The sequence below is a fragment of the Haematobia irritans genome, chromosome 4 (assembly GCF_050003625.1).
Source record: "Haematobia irritans isolate KBUSLIRL chromosome 4, ASM5000362v1, whole genome shotgun sequence".
NCBI classification, from domain to species: domain Eukaryota; kingdom Metazoa; phylum Arthropoda; class Insecta; order Diptera; family Muscidae; genus Haematobia; species Haematobia irritans.
In genome coordinates, this window is record NC_134400.1 from 194452251 (window position 1) to 194471772 (window position 19522).

At 35.1% G+C, this 19522-nt stretch overlaps 3 protein-coding genes across 4 annotated transcripts; 2 read left to right on the forward strand and 1 right to left on the reverse strand.

Moving 5' to 3' along the window:
* Nucleotides 1–657: 657 nt before the first annotated feature.
* Prim1 (DNA primase small subunit) lies at nt 658–13844 on the forward strand. The gene is made up of 4 exons (XM_075307541.1): nt 658–808; nt 11774–11994; nt 12068–12224; nt 12672–13844. Exons 2-4 carry the CDS (start codon nt 11817–11819, stop codon nt 13693–13695), a joined length of 1359 nt encoding a protein of 452 aa, XP_075163656.1. The 5' UTR covers nt 658–808; nt 11774–11816; the 3' UTR covers nt 13696–13844.
* On the forward strand, nt 3243–5584 carry LOC142236274 (PHAF1 protein CG7083). Of its 2 annotated transcripts, none has more exons than XM_075307543.1 (2): nt 3243–3503; nt 3571–5584. In XM_075307543.1, the coding sequence occupies exon 2, from the start codon at nt 3597–3599 to the stop codon at nt 4941–4943; it is 1347 nt and encodes a 448-aa protein (XP_075163658.1). In that variant the 5' UTR covers nt 3243–3503; nt 3571–3596; the 3' UTR covers nt 4944–5584. The 2 variants fall into 2 exon arrangements, with proteins under 2 accessions (XP_075163658.1, XP_075163657.1); XM_075307542.1 differs by having other exon boundaries at nt 3243–3499.
* Nucleotides 13764–15584, reverse strand: LOC142236272 (heat shock 70 kDa protein 14). The gene has a single exon (XM_075307540.1). It carries the CDS (start codon nt 15496–15498, stop codon nt 13972–13974), a length of 1527 nt encoding a protein of 508 aa, XP_075163655.1. The 5' UTR covers nt 15499–15584; the 3' UTR covers nt 13764–13971.
* Nucleotides 15585–19522: the final 3938 nt, after the last annotated feature.

A 19522-nucleotide genomic window follows, 5' to 3' on the forward strand; every position in this document is an offset into this window, starting at 1 on the left:
GGTTTATTAAAGAAAAGTAATCGTGAAAAAATGACGATTTTAGGTGCTAAACTCGAACTTAATACCCACCTTAAAGGTGAGTATTAAGTTCGAGTTTAGTCGCTAAAGGTGAGTATTAAGTTCGAGTTTAGCCGCTAAAATCGCCATTTTTTCACGATTACTTTTCTCTAATAATACTTTTTAAGGAATACCAACTTTTTGAAAACTTGCTTTGGGCTATTCCCCATCAAGTTATAATAAAATCTGCAACAAATATGTATAATTTTATGCCTTTTTTTAATGTTTTAGTTTTCACTTTAGTGAAAAAAGTCGAACTTAATACCCACCTTAAAGTGAAAACTAAATTAGTAAAAAAGGCATGAGATTATACATATTTGTTGCAAATTTTATTTTAATTTGATGGGGAATAGCCCAAAGCAAATTTTCCTTAAAATGGATTATTAAAGAAAAGTAATCGTGAAAAAATGACGATTTTAGCGGCTAAACTCGAACTTAATACCCACCTTAAACCACACAAATTATTCAATATCTACTGCTATTTGTTCATAACCGACAACTTATTTTTTACGTCTTCCTATGATAATTATATATGTTGGCACCACTTACATTTTTAACAATATGGCAACTACAACCAAATATTCTATTACAATTAGTTGATCAAAACAAACGCCACACTGCGCAAGTGACGTTCTACAAAATTAACCAATATTTTGCATTCCGATAGAACTACATTAAAAATAACAGTTGTGAAACAGTATTTAATATATAGTGCATGCGAAATTTATGAAGTGAATTCGTTTGTTATAGTGTAAGTATGTTTGCTCCATGGAAACATTTATGGTCACCATCAGATGATATTTCGCGCTAAAATTTGCAATTTTTATGTACCCGGTACTCATGCAGATAACCAATATTCATAGTTCGCGTACAAAGTGTAATGTAATTAATGGCTTGGACGTAACGTAACGTTTGTCTATGCCTTTTATTTATGGAAATGATCGATCAAGACTAGATATTTATAACAAAGTAAATATCTTGGCCCGGAAATATGGGGTCTTGAGAAATAACATTTTAGATGTCAATTAAAATGTTGCAATATCTGAGTCACTCATCAAACTTAATGTCCTTGTAAAGCACACCAAATTACGTAACATGTACTTGAAATGTAAGCAATTTGCGGTGCCAGTAAAGTGCAGTTGTTCCGAGATCGGTATGATATGAAACAAATTTTGGACAGGTCTAATTCATTTCATTTTTTATTTATTCATATGTTATACTAAGCCTAGGGAGCCACCGTGGTGCATGGTTAGCATGCCCGCCTTGCATACACAAGGTCGTGGGTTCGATTCCTGCTTCGACCGAACACCAAAAAAGTTTTTCAGCGGTGAATTATCCCACCTCAGTAATGCTGGTGACATTTCTGAGGGTTTCAAAGCTTCTCTAAGTGGTTTCACTGCAATGTGGAATGCCGTTCGGACTCGGCTACAAAAAGAAGGTGCCCTGTCATTGAGCTTAACATGGAATCGGGCAGCACTCAGTGATAAGAGAGAAGTTCACCAATGTGGTATCTCAATGGACTGAATAGTCTAAGTGAGCCTGATACATCGGGCTGCCACCTAACCTATACTAAGCCTACAAGGCCAATAATTAAAGTACAACTTGTCTTAAAGCCTAGGCAAAGAAATACAATCATAATTATAACAATAATAATAATAATAATAATAATAGTAAATGAATATAATCATAGTTATAAAAGTAGCTATCAAGATTGTTGAAAGTTTGTTTGAAGGGCCCCCACCCAATTAAAAAAAAGAAGAAATACAAAGAGTCTTTTGTATGGAAGTATGTGTCCTAAACAACACCAATAAATCATAACCATTAAACAGAATGGGAAACAAAAAAATTAAAAATTTTCAAGCGAAAAGCATTATTCGAATGAGAAAAAATCCTTAAGTCAATTGGAAGCAAGTTTCAGCAAAGAGTAATGCAAACAAGAAAGGAGCGCTCATACAATGAGCACGTTATTCTAGGTATAATTATCTGAGTATTCCTTGTCGAGCGAGTAAAATCAAATGCCTCACATAAAGCTCTAGGTATTCCACTTCTCATGACCTGAAATTTCACAACCAACTCCGAAATGTGGTCTCGCCGTCGAATATTAAAAACAAATCTAACAATAGAATTCACAGCGCGCCTCAATTTCAAGAAATTAGTGGCCGTTGTACCAGACACTATGTCAATGTCATACCGTTTAATAGGCATTAGCAAAGCATGGGCCAAACGAGACCTCACCCAAAAAGGCAAAACAAATTGGAAGAATATATCCTACGCAATGTCGCATATATTCTACCTTGCACCGCGTCAATGTGAGGACCAAAACACAAATACTTGTCAATCAAAACTCCCAAACTTCTTAGCTGATCGACGCATTGAACCATATTTTGGCCATCCATAACATTAATATTGACGGATTGACAACCAAAAAGCACTGCCTTCGTCTTCAGAGGATTCAGAACAAACGAGTTTGCTACCGTCCATTGCTCAACTCGGCGCAAACAAAAGTTCGCGTTATTCTCCAAAACATCTGGGAACTCATGACCAGCACTAAAAAGAAGTAACACCCTAAAGAAAGGTCGAACAACTAGTACCTCTCAAACACTCCAGTAAATCATCCATATAAACAAGAAATAGAATTGGACCAAGAACCTTGGCGAACGCCAGAAAGTAACAAACGAGTACATGAAGTCTTCCTGTTCATATCCACAAATTGTGATAGTCCACACAAATAGGAAGAAAGAAGAAATGAGTTCAAAATTATTGCAGTTTCCCAATCAATGTATTGAATTAAATGCCTTGGTCAAATCGAGTGAGACGAGAGCACTTATTTTACCAGAGTTGAAATTATCCCGAATAGAGTCAGTCCAGTCAGGTCCTAAAGTACCTCCAAATTTCAAATCTACAGGAGTTTTCTACCGTTTCACTATAATACTATAATTTTAATTAATTTAAATTAATTTTTAATGCGTACGTAAATGTAATCAAGTGACGGCTTCTTCACGCCGTTCATGTCTCTTTGCCCTCGTTGTATGCAATAGTTCGCGGGCCCCTTAAATATTTGACGTCGTTCGGTATCATAACAACGGTACATTAAAAGCGCTCCAAACAACATACACCCCCCAACACGTCTTACCTGAGACAATCATCGGCCCTTGGTGTCGATGATCTTCGTTAGGCCAGACGTATTCGTGATTCGGTGAGGGGAACTGTGGAACGCTTTTGAATTAGGATAGAGAAAAGAACAACAAAGAACTACTATAACTACGAAATAGCTTATATCAGGGCCAATTTTAATTTTCTAAGAACGTAAATATCTACGGAACTTGCCGTAATCGTGTGACATTAACGAATTAAAAGAAGAAAGTGAACTGCTGTACCAAAAAAAAAAAAACAATTAACACTGCCCAAGTCTGCCAATTTCCTATTTAGGAACCTAAAAAAAGTAAGTGAGTACTACAAGTTATGAAAATAATACTACGACGCATTTTACAAATTGTTTTTGTATTGTTTCAGCTAAATTTGTATAATTTCTAAATAAAATGCTGGACTTGGAAATAGTCCCCGAAATTTCTCTGGGCTGCGATGCCTGGGAATTTGTTTTGGGAATGCATTTCTCGCAAGCAATTGCCATCATACAATCACAAGTTGGCATTATCAAAGGTGTTCAGGTCTTGTATTCTGACAGCAACCCATTGGGCGTGGATATTATCATCAATTTGCCCCAAGATGGACTTCGTTTAATTTTTGATCCTGTCAATCAACGCTTGAAAAATATAGAAGTTTGTAATATGAAATTGGTAAAACTAAAGTATGGAGGTGTATACTTCAACTCACCTGAAGTTTTGCCTTCGATTGAACAAATTGAGCACTCCTTTGGGGCAACTCATCCGGGTGTATATGATGCTGCTAAGCAATTGTTTGCTTTACATTTTAGAGGCTTAAGTTTCTACTTCCCTGTGGATAGCAAAATGCATGCTGGCTACACACATGGTTTGGGTTCATTGGTATTCCTGAGTGGAGCTTCTCCAGTTGTCTCCAAGATGTCATTGTACGCTGGCAGCAATGTGGCCGAAAACAAAACTCCACCACTGCCTTTATCCTGTTATCATCGTCAAATTTATTTGGATTCGGTTACAGTTCTTCGCTCTGTTCTAGGCTGTACAAAAGGATTAAAATTGAAATTATTTACCGAAGGCTCAGGTCGTTCATTGGAGCCAAGACGCCAATGTTTCACAAAAGAGATACTTTTTGGTGACAGTTGTCAAGATGTGACTATGCAGTTGGGAGCTCCCAATCGTATATTCTTCAAAAGTGAAGACAAAATGAAAATCCATTCCTCCAATGTGAATCGACAGGCCCAAACGAAACGTAGTGATATATTCTTTAATTATTTCACACTTGGAATTGATGTACTCTTCGATGCCCGTACCCAGACATGCAAAAAGTTCATTTTACATACAAATTATCCAGGTCATTTTAATTTCAATATGTATCATAGATGTGAATTTCAATTTCAATTACAACCTGAACGTTCTCTGAACGATTTGGGTTCACGTGCTTCCTATGGCAATGGAGGTGGTAGTAATAGTGGAAATGTTGACGTTAACCCTACACCAGTTACCATTAATGCCTATTCAAAATGGAATGAAATCAGTGCTGCCATGGCCCCCTCAGAACGTCCAGTGGTACTTCATAGAGCAAGCTCCACCAATACAGCCAATCCATTTGGTTCGACTTTCTGTTATGGCTATCAAGACATTATATTTGAAGTCATGTCCAATAATCACATAGCTTCAGTCACTCTATACAGTACAGCTCCAGCCAAACCCTCCGAAGATATCTGGCAACAACATAAAATGCAAGATATACGTTTGACCGTGGCGTGAAAGAGATACATTCTTGCAATATAAAAAGGATCTAATCTTAGAACATGCTTACAGCCTGTTTCTGTATATCGAACAAGCTCTATCGATCGACTGAAATGGAAACAAACAGCTGCATTTATAACCAAAAACCAGCTGTTTCTATGCATCTCAGTGAGCTCGTTCGACATACAGAAACAGACTGTTAAACAAAATGATCTTTCGACAACTACGTCAATATATGCTATATATTCTACATATTTGTTAAATTAAAGAATACAATATACAAAACTCAATTTAAATCTTAAGTAATTATGATGTATCCCCCTTGTCCATCATGAGATGAGATGTTCGTGGAAAATATGAAATACGATTTTACTGGAGATGAAAGCATGGAGAAAATATCCGTAATTACGGATATATAAAAAATTATGAGTGAATTTTAATCCTAATATAGCAAAAAAAAAAAACTACGAAAACAAAAGCACAACACACAGGATTTGTTAATCAAGAAATTCCAGAAAAACGTGCATGAAAATTTATTAACCAAATAATATATAAAACGACTCTTAATATTAGTAAGGCAATAAAACAAAATGGTGTGATGACCTATGATCTAAAAATGATATAAAATTGAGAGAGAAAAAAATTACGTATAGATATTATGTACACTTCTTTTTTTAAGTTAAATTTATTCTTAACATTTATTTTTGTCATTCTTCAATGTTTTATTAACATTTCAAGCAAAATATATTATGAAAGAAAAAAATATCAAACACCGTTTTGTTTTTTAAATTACTTTGTTATGGGCGTGTTATGGTTTTACACATTTTTGAGATGCTTTTGAATGTATCACAATAACAAATTTATTTCATTTCACTAGCGATGTAATGCGAAACAGAAACAAGAAGTGGAATTTTAGAGCATTTGAATTTGTATTGGGGCGCAAATTAGTAATGCGTAATTGACAACAAGTGGCGTAGTTCGTGATATACGCATCAGATTTTTCAGTAACATTTGCCCGAAGTGGAAACAACAGATTTTAATTTTGGAATGAGAAAGCCAAATATTGGGTCGATTGACGTATGAAGTCAAAATCTAGAAATTTTTAATCGCTATATCCGTATGTTGCCACAAAAAAAGGCAGAAAGTATTGGCTAGCAATGGATAATGCTTCAATTAATCAGTCTTACAAGTTTTTTCGGAACAAAATTTTCAAACATTTGAAAAATCCGCGAGCTTCCAAAAACAAACAAGTTTCCTGGTTTGCCCAGCAAAAACTCTCATTACCCGGTAATCTTGTATGTAAGCCTGTTTAAAAATTAATAACCACTTATTAATTGTCATCTCTACGGATTACATTTACATACGCATGTCCTAGGAGGAAAGTACTTCTCCCTAGGCATACCTTTGACCATGAAATAATTAGTGCTTTTAAAGCATATAATCACCTAATATGTAATCACTTATTCGTTGATATACCAAAGTTTACAAAATAACCACTTATTGTCTCAGGCAACCAAATCTCGAAAATATTGACTTCTCTAGCCGATTACAATTAATCAAAATATGGCGAGTAATGCTGTAATATGAACATTACTTGAATAGAAACGAATATTGTAGAAATAAACAAGTATATACGGCCGTAAGTTCGGCCAACCGAATCTTATGTACCCTCCACGATGGATTGCGTAGAAACTTCTACGAAAGACTGTCATCCACAATCGAATTACTTGGGTTGTGGTATCGTAAAACTTCTTAACATCGTTTTCTAAATTGTGAATTAGTCCATACGTGGTAGAGAGCCAGAATTGAAATATGGGGGTCGCTTATATGGGGGCTATATACAATTATGAACTTGATATGGACCAATTTTTTGTGATTGGGGATCGATTTATCTGAGGGCTATATATAACTATAGACCGATATGGACCTAGTTAGGCATGGTTGTTAACGGCCATATACTATCACAATGTACCAAATTTCATCTGACTCGGATGCAATTGCTCCTCCATGAGGCTCCAAAACCCAATCTCGGGATCGAGGCTATATATGATTATAGACTGATATGGACCACTTTTGGCATGGCTGTTAAATATCATATACTACCACCACGTACCAAATTTCAACCAGATCGGATGAATTTTGTTTCTCCAAAAGGCACCGGAGGTCAAATCTGGGGATCGGTTTATATGGGGACTATATCTAATTATGGACTGATATGAACCAATTCCTGCATGGTTGTTGCATAACATATACTAACATCATGTACCAAATTTCAACCGAATCGGATGAATTTTGGTCTTCCAAGAGGCTCCGGAGGTCAAATCTGGTAACAGGTTTATATGGGGGCTATATATAATTATGGACCGATTTCGACCAATTTTTGCATGGTTATTAGAGACCATACACTAACACCATGTACCAAATTTCAGCCGGATCGGATGAAATTTGCTTCTCTTAGAGGCTCCGCAAGCCAAATCTGAGGATCGTTTTATATGGAACTATATATAATTATGGACCGATGTGGACCAATTTTTGCATGGTTGTTAGGTCATATGCTGACACCATGTACCAAATTTCAGCCGGATCGGATGAAATTTCCTTCTCTTAGAGTCCCCACAAACCAAATTTGGGGGTTCGTTTATATGGGAGCTATACGTAAAAGTGGGCCGATATGGCCCATTTACAATACCATCCGACCTACATATATATACTTTATGGGGTCTTAGAGCAATATTTCGATGTGTTACAAACGGAATGACAAAGTTAATATACCCCCATCCTAAATCATCTAAATAAGATTACAGGCAAATTATTTTCACAGTTAAAATATAAATAAATGTTGTCGTTTAAGGGAGTTAGATTCACATTATGTTCGAAATCTACTAAATCTACTAAAGTGGATTTTATACTAAATCTAAATCTACTAAAAGTGGATTTTATATATCCTTTTTATAAGGCAAATGGCAGTTGAAGTCGATTTTGAAAGTGTAATGTGAATGAGGTATAATAAAGCATTTATTTAAAATGGTAATATCATTAATTTAAAACACAATTATTATGAAATATTCGTGAAGAATATTCCTTAACGGAAAATCTTCAGAATTACCGTTACATAACATATTCTTTTTGAGTTTTTTTTTTTATTTTATTTATTTATAGGTGATACTTTTTTAAGTAAATGCTCAATTATGTGAATAATTATACTTAATGGCACCGTCATTTATTATATTTTATTAAGTCATTAACGGCCAAATGCATTACATTTTGAGAATATCAATTCAAAAATTACCGAGAAGTATTTATTATTGCCATTACAAGTTAGTCATTATAACTCACCGCAATGTAATGCAATGTGTAATGACAGCTTTACTCCTGGTAATGTAAATTGTAATGAGATGTGGTTACCTAGTTTTTGGTGGGATGTGAATAATTATACTTAATGGTACCATCATTTATTCTATTTTATTAAGTCATTAACAACCACATGCAATACATTTTGAGAATATCAATTCGAAAATTACCGAGAAGTATTTATTATTGTCATTACAAGTTAGTCATTATAACTCACCGCAATGTAATGCAATGTGTAATGACAGCTTTACTCCTGGTAATGTAAATTGTAATGAGATGTGGTTACCTAGTTTTTGCTGGGTTGGGTCGATTGACGTATGAAGTCAAAATTATAGAAATTTTTAATCGCTATATCCGTATGTTGCCACAAAAAAGGCAAAAAGTATTGGCTAGCAATGGACAATGCTTCAATTAATCAGTCTTACAAGTTTTTTTCGGAACAGAATTTTCAAACATTTGAAAAATCCTGCATTTCTAATTTGCGCTCCCAATATTAACATTAAAATAAGTTACTCCATTCATTCAATGTATTGTGCAACTGTTATACAGTATCTCACATAAAACGATTTCTTTATTAATTGACTGCGACGCGAGCTTCCAAAAACAAACAAGTTTCCTGGTTTGGGTTTTTGTCAAACATATTATCTTAACGTCCCACAGTGGTCGATCCCTTTGGCCAAAAATAAAAAAATCAAAGTTAGAAATTTGTCAAAAAGTGTAGCATCAATGTTTCTTATGCAAACAAGGTTTTACAATGTGTATTGGTTTTTGTTTTATTCCATCTGTACTCTTTAAGAATGGCTTCAAAAAGAGAGCAAGTAAGCAGTTGGTTTTTGAAGTGTGAAAAAGTATAAAATTAAGTGCACTTTTAAATAAATAAAACAAAAGAAAAAAATATTATATCGAAATAGAAATGAATATTGAATTAAATGGTATTAACTATATTTTAAAATAAAAAATTATTGGCCTTGAAGGCTTTATATTACAATAAAGGAATAAATAAATAAATAAATAAATAAATAAAAGTGTGTAAAAATTGGTTTAAATTTGTTATGAAATCAATTTTTGTCAGTCTCATTGTTTCGTGTTTGTTCGGTCTTATATGTTAATTTTATGTAGGGTTTTAGTTGTGTTTCCCCCTGAAGTCTCCAATGGGATTTTTTGTGGTTTATTAGTTAATTTCAAGATTCTAAATTGATAAAAATAAGCTGCTTTCTTTTGGAAAAAATTTGGAAATTCTTTAGGAAATTATTGTAATTTTATTTTATTATGATATATTGGTATTACTCAATTATGTATGGAACAAAATATCGGCCAAATGGGCGCCGCGACCTCGGTGGCACACCTTCATCCGATGGTCCAAATTTTCGATGACGCTGAGGCATAATGGAGGTTCTATGCCGTTAATATGCCGACTTATCTCATTCTTTAGCTCTTGAATTGTTGCTGGCTTATCGACGTACACCTTTTCTTTCAAATAACCCCAAAGAAAAAAGTCCAACGGTGTCAAATCACATGATCTTGGCGGCCAATTGACATCGCCATTACGTGAGATAACACGGCCATTGAATTTGTTGTGCAAAAGAGTCATTGTTTCGTTAGCTGTGTGGCAAGTGGCACCGTCCTGCTGAAACCACATATCGTCCACATCCATATCTTCCAATTCGGGCCATAAAAAGTTCGTTATCATCTCACGATAGCGAACACCATTCACAGTAACTGCCTGACCGGCCTCATTTTGGAAAAAATACAGCCCGATGATGCCGCCAGCCCATAAACCGTCACTCTTTGTGGGTGCATTGGTTTTTCGACAATCTTGGATTCTCATTGTTGCCCAAACGCGGCAATTCTGTTTATTGACGAATTCACTGAGGTGAAAATGTGCCTCATCACTGAAGATGATTTTCTTCGAAAATTGATTATCCACTGTTGCCATTTCTTGGAATCATTTAACACGTTGTTGGATTGTGTATCTCTCCATGGTTCAAATTGAGTAAGTCTGAAATAGAGAAATGTCAAATAAAATTCGGAAAAAAAAACTTGGCGTTTAGGTGTTGTTCACATTCAACATCGGCCCTTACAAGTTAACCACCCTTTATATCGATGAAAATAAGACGAATTTTCAAAACAATCTTGTTTTACAATTTACAAAATTTACAAAAACTAATTATACCTCGGGCTAGAAATGTCCGATTATATCACTGTTTGTACTTGAATGCAAGGTATTGAGATGTCTAACAAACGTGATAATCTGTGATAAGTTAAGTGGTTCAAAATATATCGATGAAAATAGGGCGAATTTTCAAAAAAATCTTATTTTACAACTTCATGAAAATCGGATAAAAACTACTGTGCTTGGAGTAAAATCGGGAGATCGGTCTATACGTGGGTTATACCAACACATGGGCTGATTCACCTCATTTCCGTTACATCTATTTGTGATCTTAAAATAATTCTAGATTTTAAATTTAAGGCAAATCAGATAGAAGCCCAAAAAATAAAATCGGAAGACCGGTATATATGGGGGCTATACCAACACATGAACCTATAACCATAATTTTCTTCAAACCTATTTGTGGTCCTAAAATACATACCTCGGTATTTGAAGTTTAAGGCAAATCGTATAGAAAATGCGGGATATCGGTCTATATGGGGGCTATACAAATAAATGGACCGATAGACACTCCTATTTGTGGTCCTAAAATACGTCTAGATTTCCAATTTCAGGGAAATTGATTATAAACTATGGTTCCTAGAAGCCCAAGAAGTAAAATTTGGAGATCGGTCTATATGGTGGCTATACCAAAACACGGACCGATACACAGCATTTTCAGCACACCTACTTTTGGACCTAAAATACCTTTAGATTTCAATTTTCAGCCAAATCGGATAGAAAATACAGTTTCTAGAAGCCCAAGAAGTAAAATCGGGAGATGGGTCTATATGAGGGGATATACCAGACCGTCATCAATCAATCCCATTTTATCATTAAATAGTCCTGACATAATTATAAAGCCGTCACCGAAGTTTCACGATGATACCTATACTGGAAGTATATTTGGCCGCTAACTCCATATAGCACCGACCACTGTGCGTTCCAGCGAAGATAGATGCTGCACTAGTCTATTTGGTCCATTTTAAACCCTATATTGGGACAACTAAAATCAATAGGTCGATCTATATGGAAACTATCAGAATAAAAAACCGTATTGCACATTTGTAATATATGCCTTTATGGGCCCAAAATGAAATTTCGGATGATAGTTGTGCGCTCCGGAAGTCAAATCGGGAGATCGGTCTATATGACGGCTATATCGAAACATGAACTCTTATAAACCATATTTGGCACATATATTTGTGGCCTCAAAACAACGCTATATTGTATACGTATGGAAATATTCAGTCCATTCACTATGCGATCTTACAGAAATTTACAAAGAACAATAAACCTAAAATAAACTTTTTATTTATTTTATATATATTTTTATTCGTTGCAGCTGGTAATTATAATCGATTGCTACATAAGCTAAAGTAATCAAAATGCCTGAAATGGAAACAGAAAACGTGACCTTAACAGCAGAAAATCCTGAGGAAAAGCAAAAGAAATCTACAAATGATGCTGTTTATGATCCCACATTTTTGCCTGATATGTTACCTGTTTACTATAGACGATTATTTCCCCATAAACAATTTTATAGATGGCTTTCATATGGCCTATGTAAGTACATAGAAACGTATGATGCATTATCATGAAATTCAAATATTTTCAATTTTATTCTTTTTTTTTCCAGCTGAAGAGGGAATATTTGCAAATCGTGAAATCTCATTTACTTTACATGATGACATTTACATTCGTTATTTATGTTTTGAGACACAAATTGAATTCGAAAGAGAACTGTGTAACCGATGTCCCTTTAAAATAGATATTGGTGCTGTTATGAACACAAGGTGAGGATACTTTATTTTTAATACCCGCAAAATTAACCTTTTGGCTATATTATTCCAAATCCTCTGTGATACAAGCATATAATTTGGCAAATGTGGTCTCTACGTTTCTCTATCTAAAAGAGCATGAGCAAAATTCAATTCTAAGCCATGGGGTTCTTGTACCGAATTCTCTACTTGGAAGCTGCATAATATGCATACAAAGGATAATGGGGTTTATCCAATTTCGGTTGAACACCACCGCCATTGATGTGACCAATGTCACTGTAGACAGAAGAACATTACAAAATTGTCCCAAAGACACAATGGAGCTGTTTCATATATATACAATAACTTCGAATATCTTATTTCATAATTGTAATGCGCGGCATAATTAATTTATGAGAGTTACAACTCTCCTACATTTTCTTCCTTTTCTTTTACTCATTAGCCTAATTTTATCTTCACTAGGCCTAAAAATAATCGTATATCAGCCGCTGCTATGACCCCGGTACAGCGTGAACTTGTCTTTGATATCGATATGACGGACTATGACGATGTTCGTACATGCTGCAGTGATAAAAGTGTTTGCCAAAAATGCTGGAAATTTATGGCAATAGCTGCCAACATTCTCGATACAGCAATCAAAGAAGATTTCGGTTGGGAACACATTCTTTGGGTATTCTCCGGTCGCCGTGGTATACATTGTTGGATCTGTGACTATGAGGCCCGTCATTTGGATACTCAAGGTCGTTCTGCTGTTGCTGAATATCTTCAAATAATCAGTCATGCCATGGGTTCCAATGGATCGAACGTCTCCCGTGTGTATATAGGTGATCGTATGCATCACAGTGTCAAGAGAGCTTTTCAAATAATCGAACCTATGTTTGAGGAAGTAATATTGGTGGATCAAAACTTATTCAGTTCTCCCAAAGGCGTTGAGAAATTATGTCAATTCATTACGGATGAAGTCGCTCGCAAAGAAACCGAACAATTTCTGCTTAATAATTTAGAAGATGGTGCTCCCGCCACAAAAGTATGGGAAGCTTTTAAGAGATATGCCAATTCAATGCGCTGCAATGCCACACAATCGGTATGGTCACGTCGATTGAAAAATATCATTGAAGAAATTCAATTGGCGTGCCTATATCCACGCTTGGATATTAATGTAACCAAGGGGTTTAACCATCTGCTAAAGGCCCCCTTTTGCATACATCCGTCGACTGGCAAAGTGTGTGTTCCCTTCAATGCTAGTGCAGCGGCAAAATTTAATCCAACAGCAGTGCCAAATATTGCCCAACTACTGCAAGAGATTAATGCCTTCGATGAGAAGAACAAAAACGAAGAGGAATCTGATGAAAAATCTCGCATAAAAGATTACAAGAAGACGAGTATGTTTAAAGGCGTTGTGGTATTTGAAGAGTTCGTACGAAAGCTGGAGACTGGGTTAAAGGCCCAAGCCATCAAGATGAATGAAATGAGAATGGAATTTTAATGTTATACCAAATGATTTTGTAGATTTTAAGAAAATAAAATTATTGAAAAAAAGAAACGATTCATGGGTGTGTTTGTGTGTGGCTTTTCTAATACGAAAATTATTTATTTTCTTATTTTAAATAAATTTGTTAGACTAATAACAAGCAATATGTATTGAAGGCGTTTCGTTCTTCTACACTGAGTTATTACAATTCCCCCCAACATCGTTTAACAGCAGCTGACATACTCCATTGGCTTGTGATCATGCTCTTGCTTTGGCCTACTGAGTTTATCATCATATACATTTTAGACGCACTAAGGGAGCACTATTTTCCGCTTTCTGAATATCTGCTTCCAAACGTACAAAACCTTCTTCTGGTATACTGCTAGCAGCCTTGTGGACATTCACCTCAACTGTCTGGGAGCCAAAGCGTATTTGAAATGTTTCCGAGCCCAAAGAGGATTCCTTCAATTTGATATTCAAGACAACAGTTTTTGGAAGTACATCTCCAGGATTCAACAATTTCTGAGCATCCGAATCATCATCTGGTGTTCCATGCCATATTGTCACCTCCTCTTCTACACATTCACATTCCTCGGAAGCCTCTAGCACTTGCTTTTCACTATCTTCAAGAAATAGCGACTGTCGAGCACATCCCACAGCCACAACTTCATCTGCAGCAATTGAACTATTTATTTCGGCATCGGGATATCGTGCTGATATGGCAGATTGTAGTTTGGGAATTTGCGTTGTTGCTCCCAGCAAGACTATGGCATCTATTTTCTTTACATTCGGATGATTTTTCAATGCCTTTTCTACATTTTCACTCAATGTTTGCATAAAACTGTTGATTACCGGCTGTATGAGACTTTCGTAACGTGCACGAGACATTTGAACATTGAAATCTACACCATCCATAAGTGAGTCTATATAGAGTTGCGTGGATGGAAGCGTGGTTAAGATATGCTTACAATTGGCAGCCGCAGTACGAATTTTGGCCAAAGATCGTCGACTTTCATGCGGATCTAATTTGTATTTCCTTTGGAATTCGTCGCATATGAACTTTACCAATTCCTCTGTGAATTGTTGACCACCAATGGGGAAGGGACCAAAGCATTCAATTTTCGTATATAATCCATGACGTACTTCATACAAAGCAAAATGTGAATAGAGGCCTCCGCATTTTATTGTCCATACATATTTCGATTCATCGCTGGAAACTTCTTCGCCAATACCATATGCCAATATGGCCGCAGTCGGCTCGTCAACTATCTGGGCAACATGAAATCCCGCCTTTTCTGCAGCTTGTGCCAACAATGGCCAAGAATTTTGCGGATAATAACTGGGTATGGATAAAACAACCGTCGGTTTGGCTCCAGCCTCGTTGTAGTATTGTTTCGCCAACTCTAATTCGGACTCGAACAGCTTCACTTGCACCTCAAACGCCGTTAGTTCTTTGGTCACCTCTTTATCATCGTCTCCGTCTGTTGGCTGAGTAGCTTTCAATACAAATTTTTTTCGTTCGCTATCGTATTCACATGGTATACTTTTTCGGACCTTCCCCACAAACTCCTCTGTAATATCTTGGGCATCCTTGAGCAATTGAAAACTATTGGCTACAGCTTGCTTGGGCTTAGAAGACATCTTTTGTTTCGCTGTTAAGCCGCATTCAATTTCATCTACCCCATCCCAGAGCAAGCAAGCATCCGAAGTTCGATCTCCTTGTTTGTTGGCTATTACATCTGGTTTTGTATCTGTAGGTTTCACTTGTGCAATACATAATGTACTGTTGCCCACTTTAATACCGAAACGAGGCCACATTTTTTAAATAATTTTATAATTGAGTCCCCAAAAAAAAAATTACAGTGGGTTTTTATAACCTTTTCCACTGAATGGTTAACTGTCAAAGGCGGCGGCATGTGTGTAGTTTTGACAAGTAAACAGAAACAATGTTGTCAACACCAATTCGTTTAGGCGGTTTTGTTTTGGGCTTGAAATATATGTGGAAGCAAGCCTTATCATTATCACTAAAGTAAAGTTATCAAAATTTTTGCTTTTGCAACTTATCGCCAATACTAATGGTGTTTTACTTTCTGAAAAAAGTGTTTTGCCTTCATTTTGACTGTGGAGAATGCGCATTTTTAAAATGTAGAAAGGAATTCTATGGAGCAAACAGGGCAATCGCAGCACTCTCGTTTCTCTGCCGGCATTTCAATGTTCCATTTCATCCTCATCGCTACCACATATTCGTAAGTGACACTGCAACAATCGCCAACTGTGATAGTATTTTGCCATCACTATTCGCATGAAAGTATTTTGCCATCACTATTGTTACAAGAGCCATTTTGTACTATGTGAAACACCAAGCGCAACTGGCTTATTATAATTTATTTCAATGAAAACGAAAATAAAGTGCTGAAAACATAGTTATTACGCTTAAAATTGTGAAAAGTAAATTGGTGAACAATTTTTGACTTTCCAAATGGAATAAAGTGATAGTTTTTCAAATATTTTTCCAGACACGCTGCCTCCATTGAGAATAAAAGTACTGGCTGATAGACGCTACAACATTTAACTTACAACTTGTTACTCAACATCAATCTCTTATTAATGCATAAAAATGTGTTAAATGTGATGTGATAGCCGTATAAATGTTATATTTATGAGAATTTATAAATGATTCATAAAATTAATAAACATCTAAACAATCGTGTTTTACTTGACCACAATGATTCTTTTACAACTATCTTAAAATGCACTTTGTCTGATTGTTTGAAGGGGCTCTTATTGGCGTCCTTCTAAATGTATCCAGAAGGGCACCTAATAATTGCATTCATGCTATACTTTTTTGTAGTTACTTGGCGTGGTACAACTTCTCAATAGTGTCGGCGCTTTTCCGAGGAGTTTTGGATATCGTATACTACTGTTTTCGACGTAGTGGGGATATTCTGAAGCGCCCCCAAATTTAAAAAAATGGCACGGTAGCCACGTGTTCCCCCTTTCCTTTCATCCTTCCCTTCCCCTCAGCAAATCCAGCCCCTATGTACCCATAGTCCTGCCCAGTTCCCGACTAGAGGTGTGCATGATCACTCTAGCCCACTGTAACTTATCTACTAACACTTCGCAACGCCGCCAGCCACGTGGTTCTCCAACCAACAGTCCTTTCCAAGCCAAACCCTCTCAGCCAGCACTCTGAGAGCCGCCTACCCAACACCGAGGACCGAGGATTCAAATTCAAAAAATGTTGGCAGGGATGTAACTTGCAACTTGAAACTCAATTAATGCTTTTATTAATGCATAAAAATATGTTAAATGTGATGTGATAGTCCTATAAATGTTATATTTATGAAAATTTATAAATGTTTAATAAAATTAATAATCATCTAAACAATCGTGTTTTACTTGACCACAATGATTCTTTTACAACTATCTTAAAATGCACTTTCTCTGATTGTTTGAAGGGGCTCTTATTGGCGTCTTTTTAAATGTATCCAGAAGGGCACCTAATAATTGCACTCATGCGATACTTTTTTGTAGTAACTTGGCGTGGTACAACTTCTCAATAGTGACGGCGCTTTTCCGACGAGTTTTTGATATCGTATATGATTGTTTTCGACGTAGTGGGGATTCTCAAAAGCGCCCCCAAATTCAAAAAATGTTGGCAGGGTACTTAAAACTCAACATCATTCTTTTATTAATGCGAAAAATTATGTTAAATGTGATGAGATAAACCGCAAAATGTTATATTTATAAGAAATTATAAATGTTTAATCAAATCAATACACCCAGAAAAAAGTGCCTTCGAAACTAAAGGAAAAAATTTTCATCAATATAGTTTATCCATTTTATTTCCATTAAGGTAAATTTTTGTGAAAAATAATAAAATTTACTCGTTTCAGTAAAAAAATCCTAAACTTTAAGCAGTTAGGAATAGTTCATTAACTAGAATAAGGCATGGAATTTTACTCATACTATTTTCTTCGCTGGGTATAAGAATTTACTACTGAAAAAGAAAATTTTATTCACCGATAACAAAGCATTCGTAAAAATAAACAAAAACCGAACTAAAACCAAGTTTCCTCAAAATTAGTAAAATTTCTTATAAAATGATAATTGCGACTTCCTTTATAATAGAAAGTTTTTCATACATACGAACAGCACTTGGTATAGAAAAATATTTTAGTTCATTCGTACTAAGAAGTATGCAATCCTTTCAAAACTTAAGGAAACACACTTGTTAGAATATAGGAAATTTTCCTAAATTTCTATTGTCTACCTGTAATCGATACCTGTCATCGTAATCGATGTGTTTGCGCGTGGGTGTAATCGATATATTTGCGCGTCGGTTGTTTTTTTAGTTGGAATCGCGTTGTTTTGGTATACGGAGAGATTGTTAAAAAATAATATGGTAAAATAATATAATAAATAACAAATAAAATATATAAAATATTTGTTATTTTAAATTAGTGAGAAAAATTTTCGTTTTTTTAAATAAATCTATCAATGTTCGTGATAGTGTATAAAGAAAGAGAACACCAGCAGAATAACAACCTTTTCATTTGTCTTCATTTTGGAATCTTCAATTATCAGGTAATATTCAGTGACGCTAACCTTTTGCAACAAAAATGTTTTATGATTTTTTATATTTATAGGTATTGAAATTGTAAAAGGAGGACAAAATCGTTAGGCAGCAACTTATTAAAAGTGAAAAGTACAAGAAGAAGAAAAAGTGCGTTTTACAGTTGATAATATCACACGGAAATTGGAAATAGTGGAATAATAAACTAATATTTCAAAGAGATTCGATGCTGTTGATTCTTAATAAATATATTCAATATATTAATAAAACATGTCTTTTATTGAAGATAAAATTGCTTATAGAAATAAATAAAATTGTATTTAAAAACGAAGGTAAGCAGTTCTAATTATGAAGTAAAAGTTTTACCGCAAATGTGTAAGATTTGTCGAAATGAATGAAAAAATTTCAATAAAATCATTCCATATATGAATTCAAATTAGTTAAATTTTTTCATTCTGTAGTATAGTGGTATATAAATATAGGAAAATGTTAACTAATATATGGAATGCATTATTCCTAATTTCTACGAAAATCACATCGTTCAAACAAATAAAAATGTCTTTGGCGCTATACGAAGTTCAACTTTCTTCACAATGAGTTCATTTTAACTTAAAGAAGGGGTCACTTTTTTCTGGGTGTAAACATCTACACAATCGTGTTTTACCTGACCACAATGATTCTTCTACAATTAAGGTGAGTACTATGTTCGGTTTTTTTCACCAAAATACGAAATAAAAGTACAAATATATTTATGAAGACGATTATATTTTGATCGAGTCTTGCCAAATAATGGATGGAAAAGATCCAAGGAATTGATTGCAAATAATTTTATATTTCTAAATTAGTTAATTAAAACCAGTAAGGAAAGTCTAAAGTCGGGCGGGGCCGACTATATTATACCCTGCACCACTTTGTAGATCTAAATTTTCGATACCATATCACATCAGTCAAATGTGTTTGGGGCTATATATAAAGGTTTGTCCCAAATACATACATTTAAATATCACTCGATCTGGAAGAATTTGATAGACTTCTACAAAATCTATAGACTCAAAATTTAAGTCGGCTAATGCACTAGGGTGGAACACAATGTTAGTAAAAAAATATGGGAAACATTTAAATCTGAAGCAATTTTAAGGAAACTTTGCAAAAGTTTATTTATGATTTATCGCTCGATATATATGTATTAGAAGTTTAGGAAAATTAGAGTCATTTTTACAACTTTGCGACTAAGCAGTGGCGATTTTACAAGGAAATTGTTGGTAT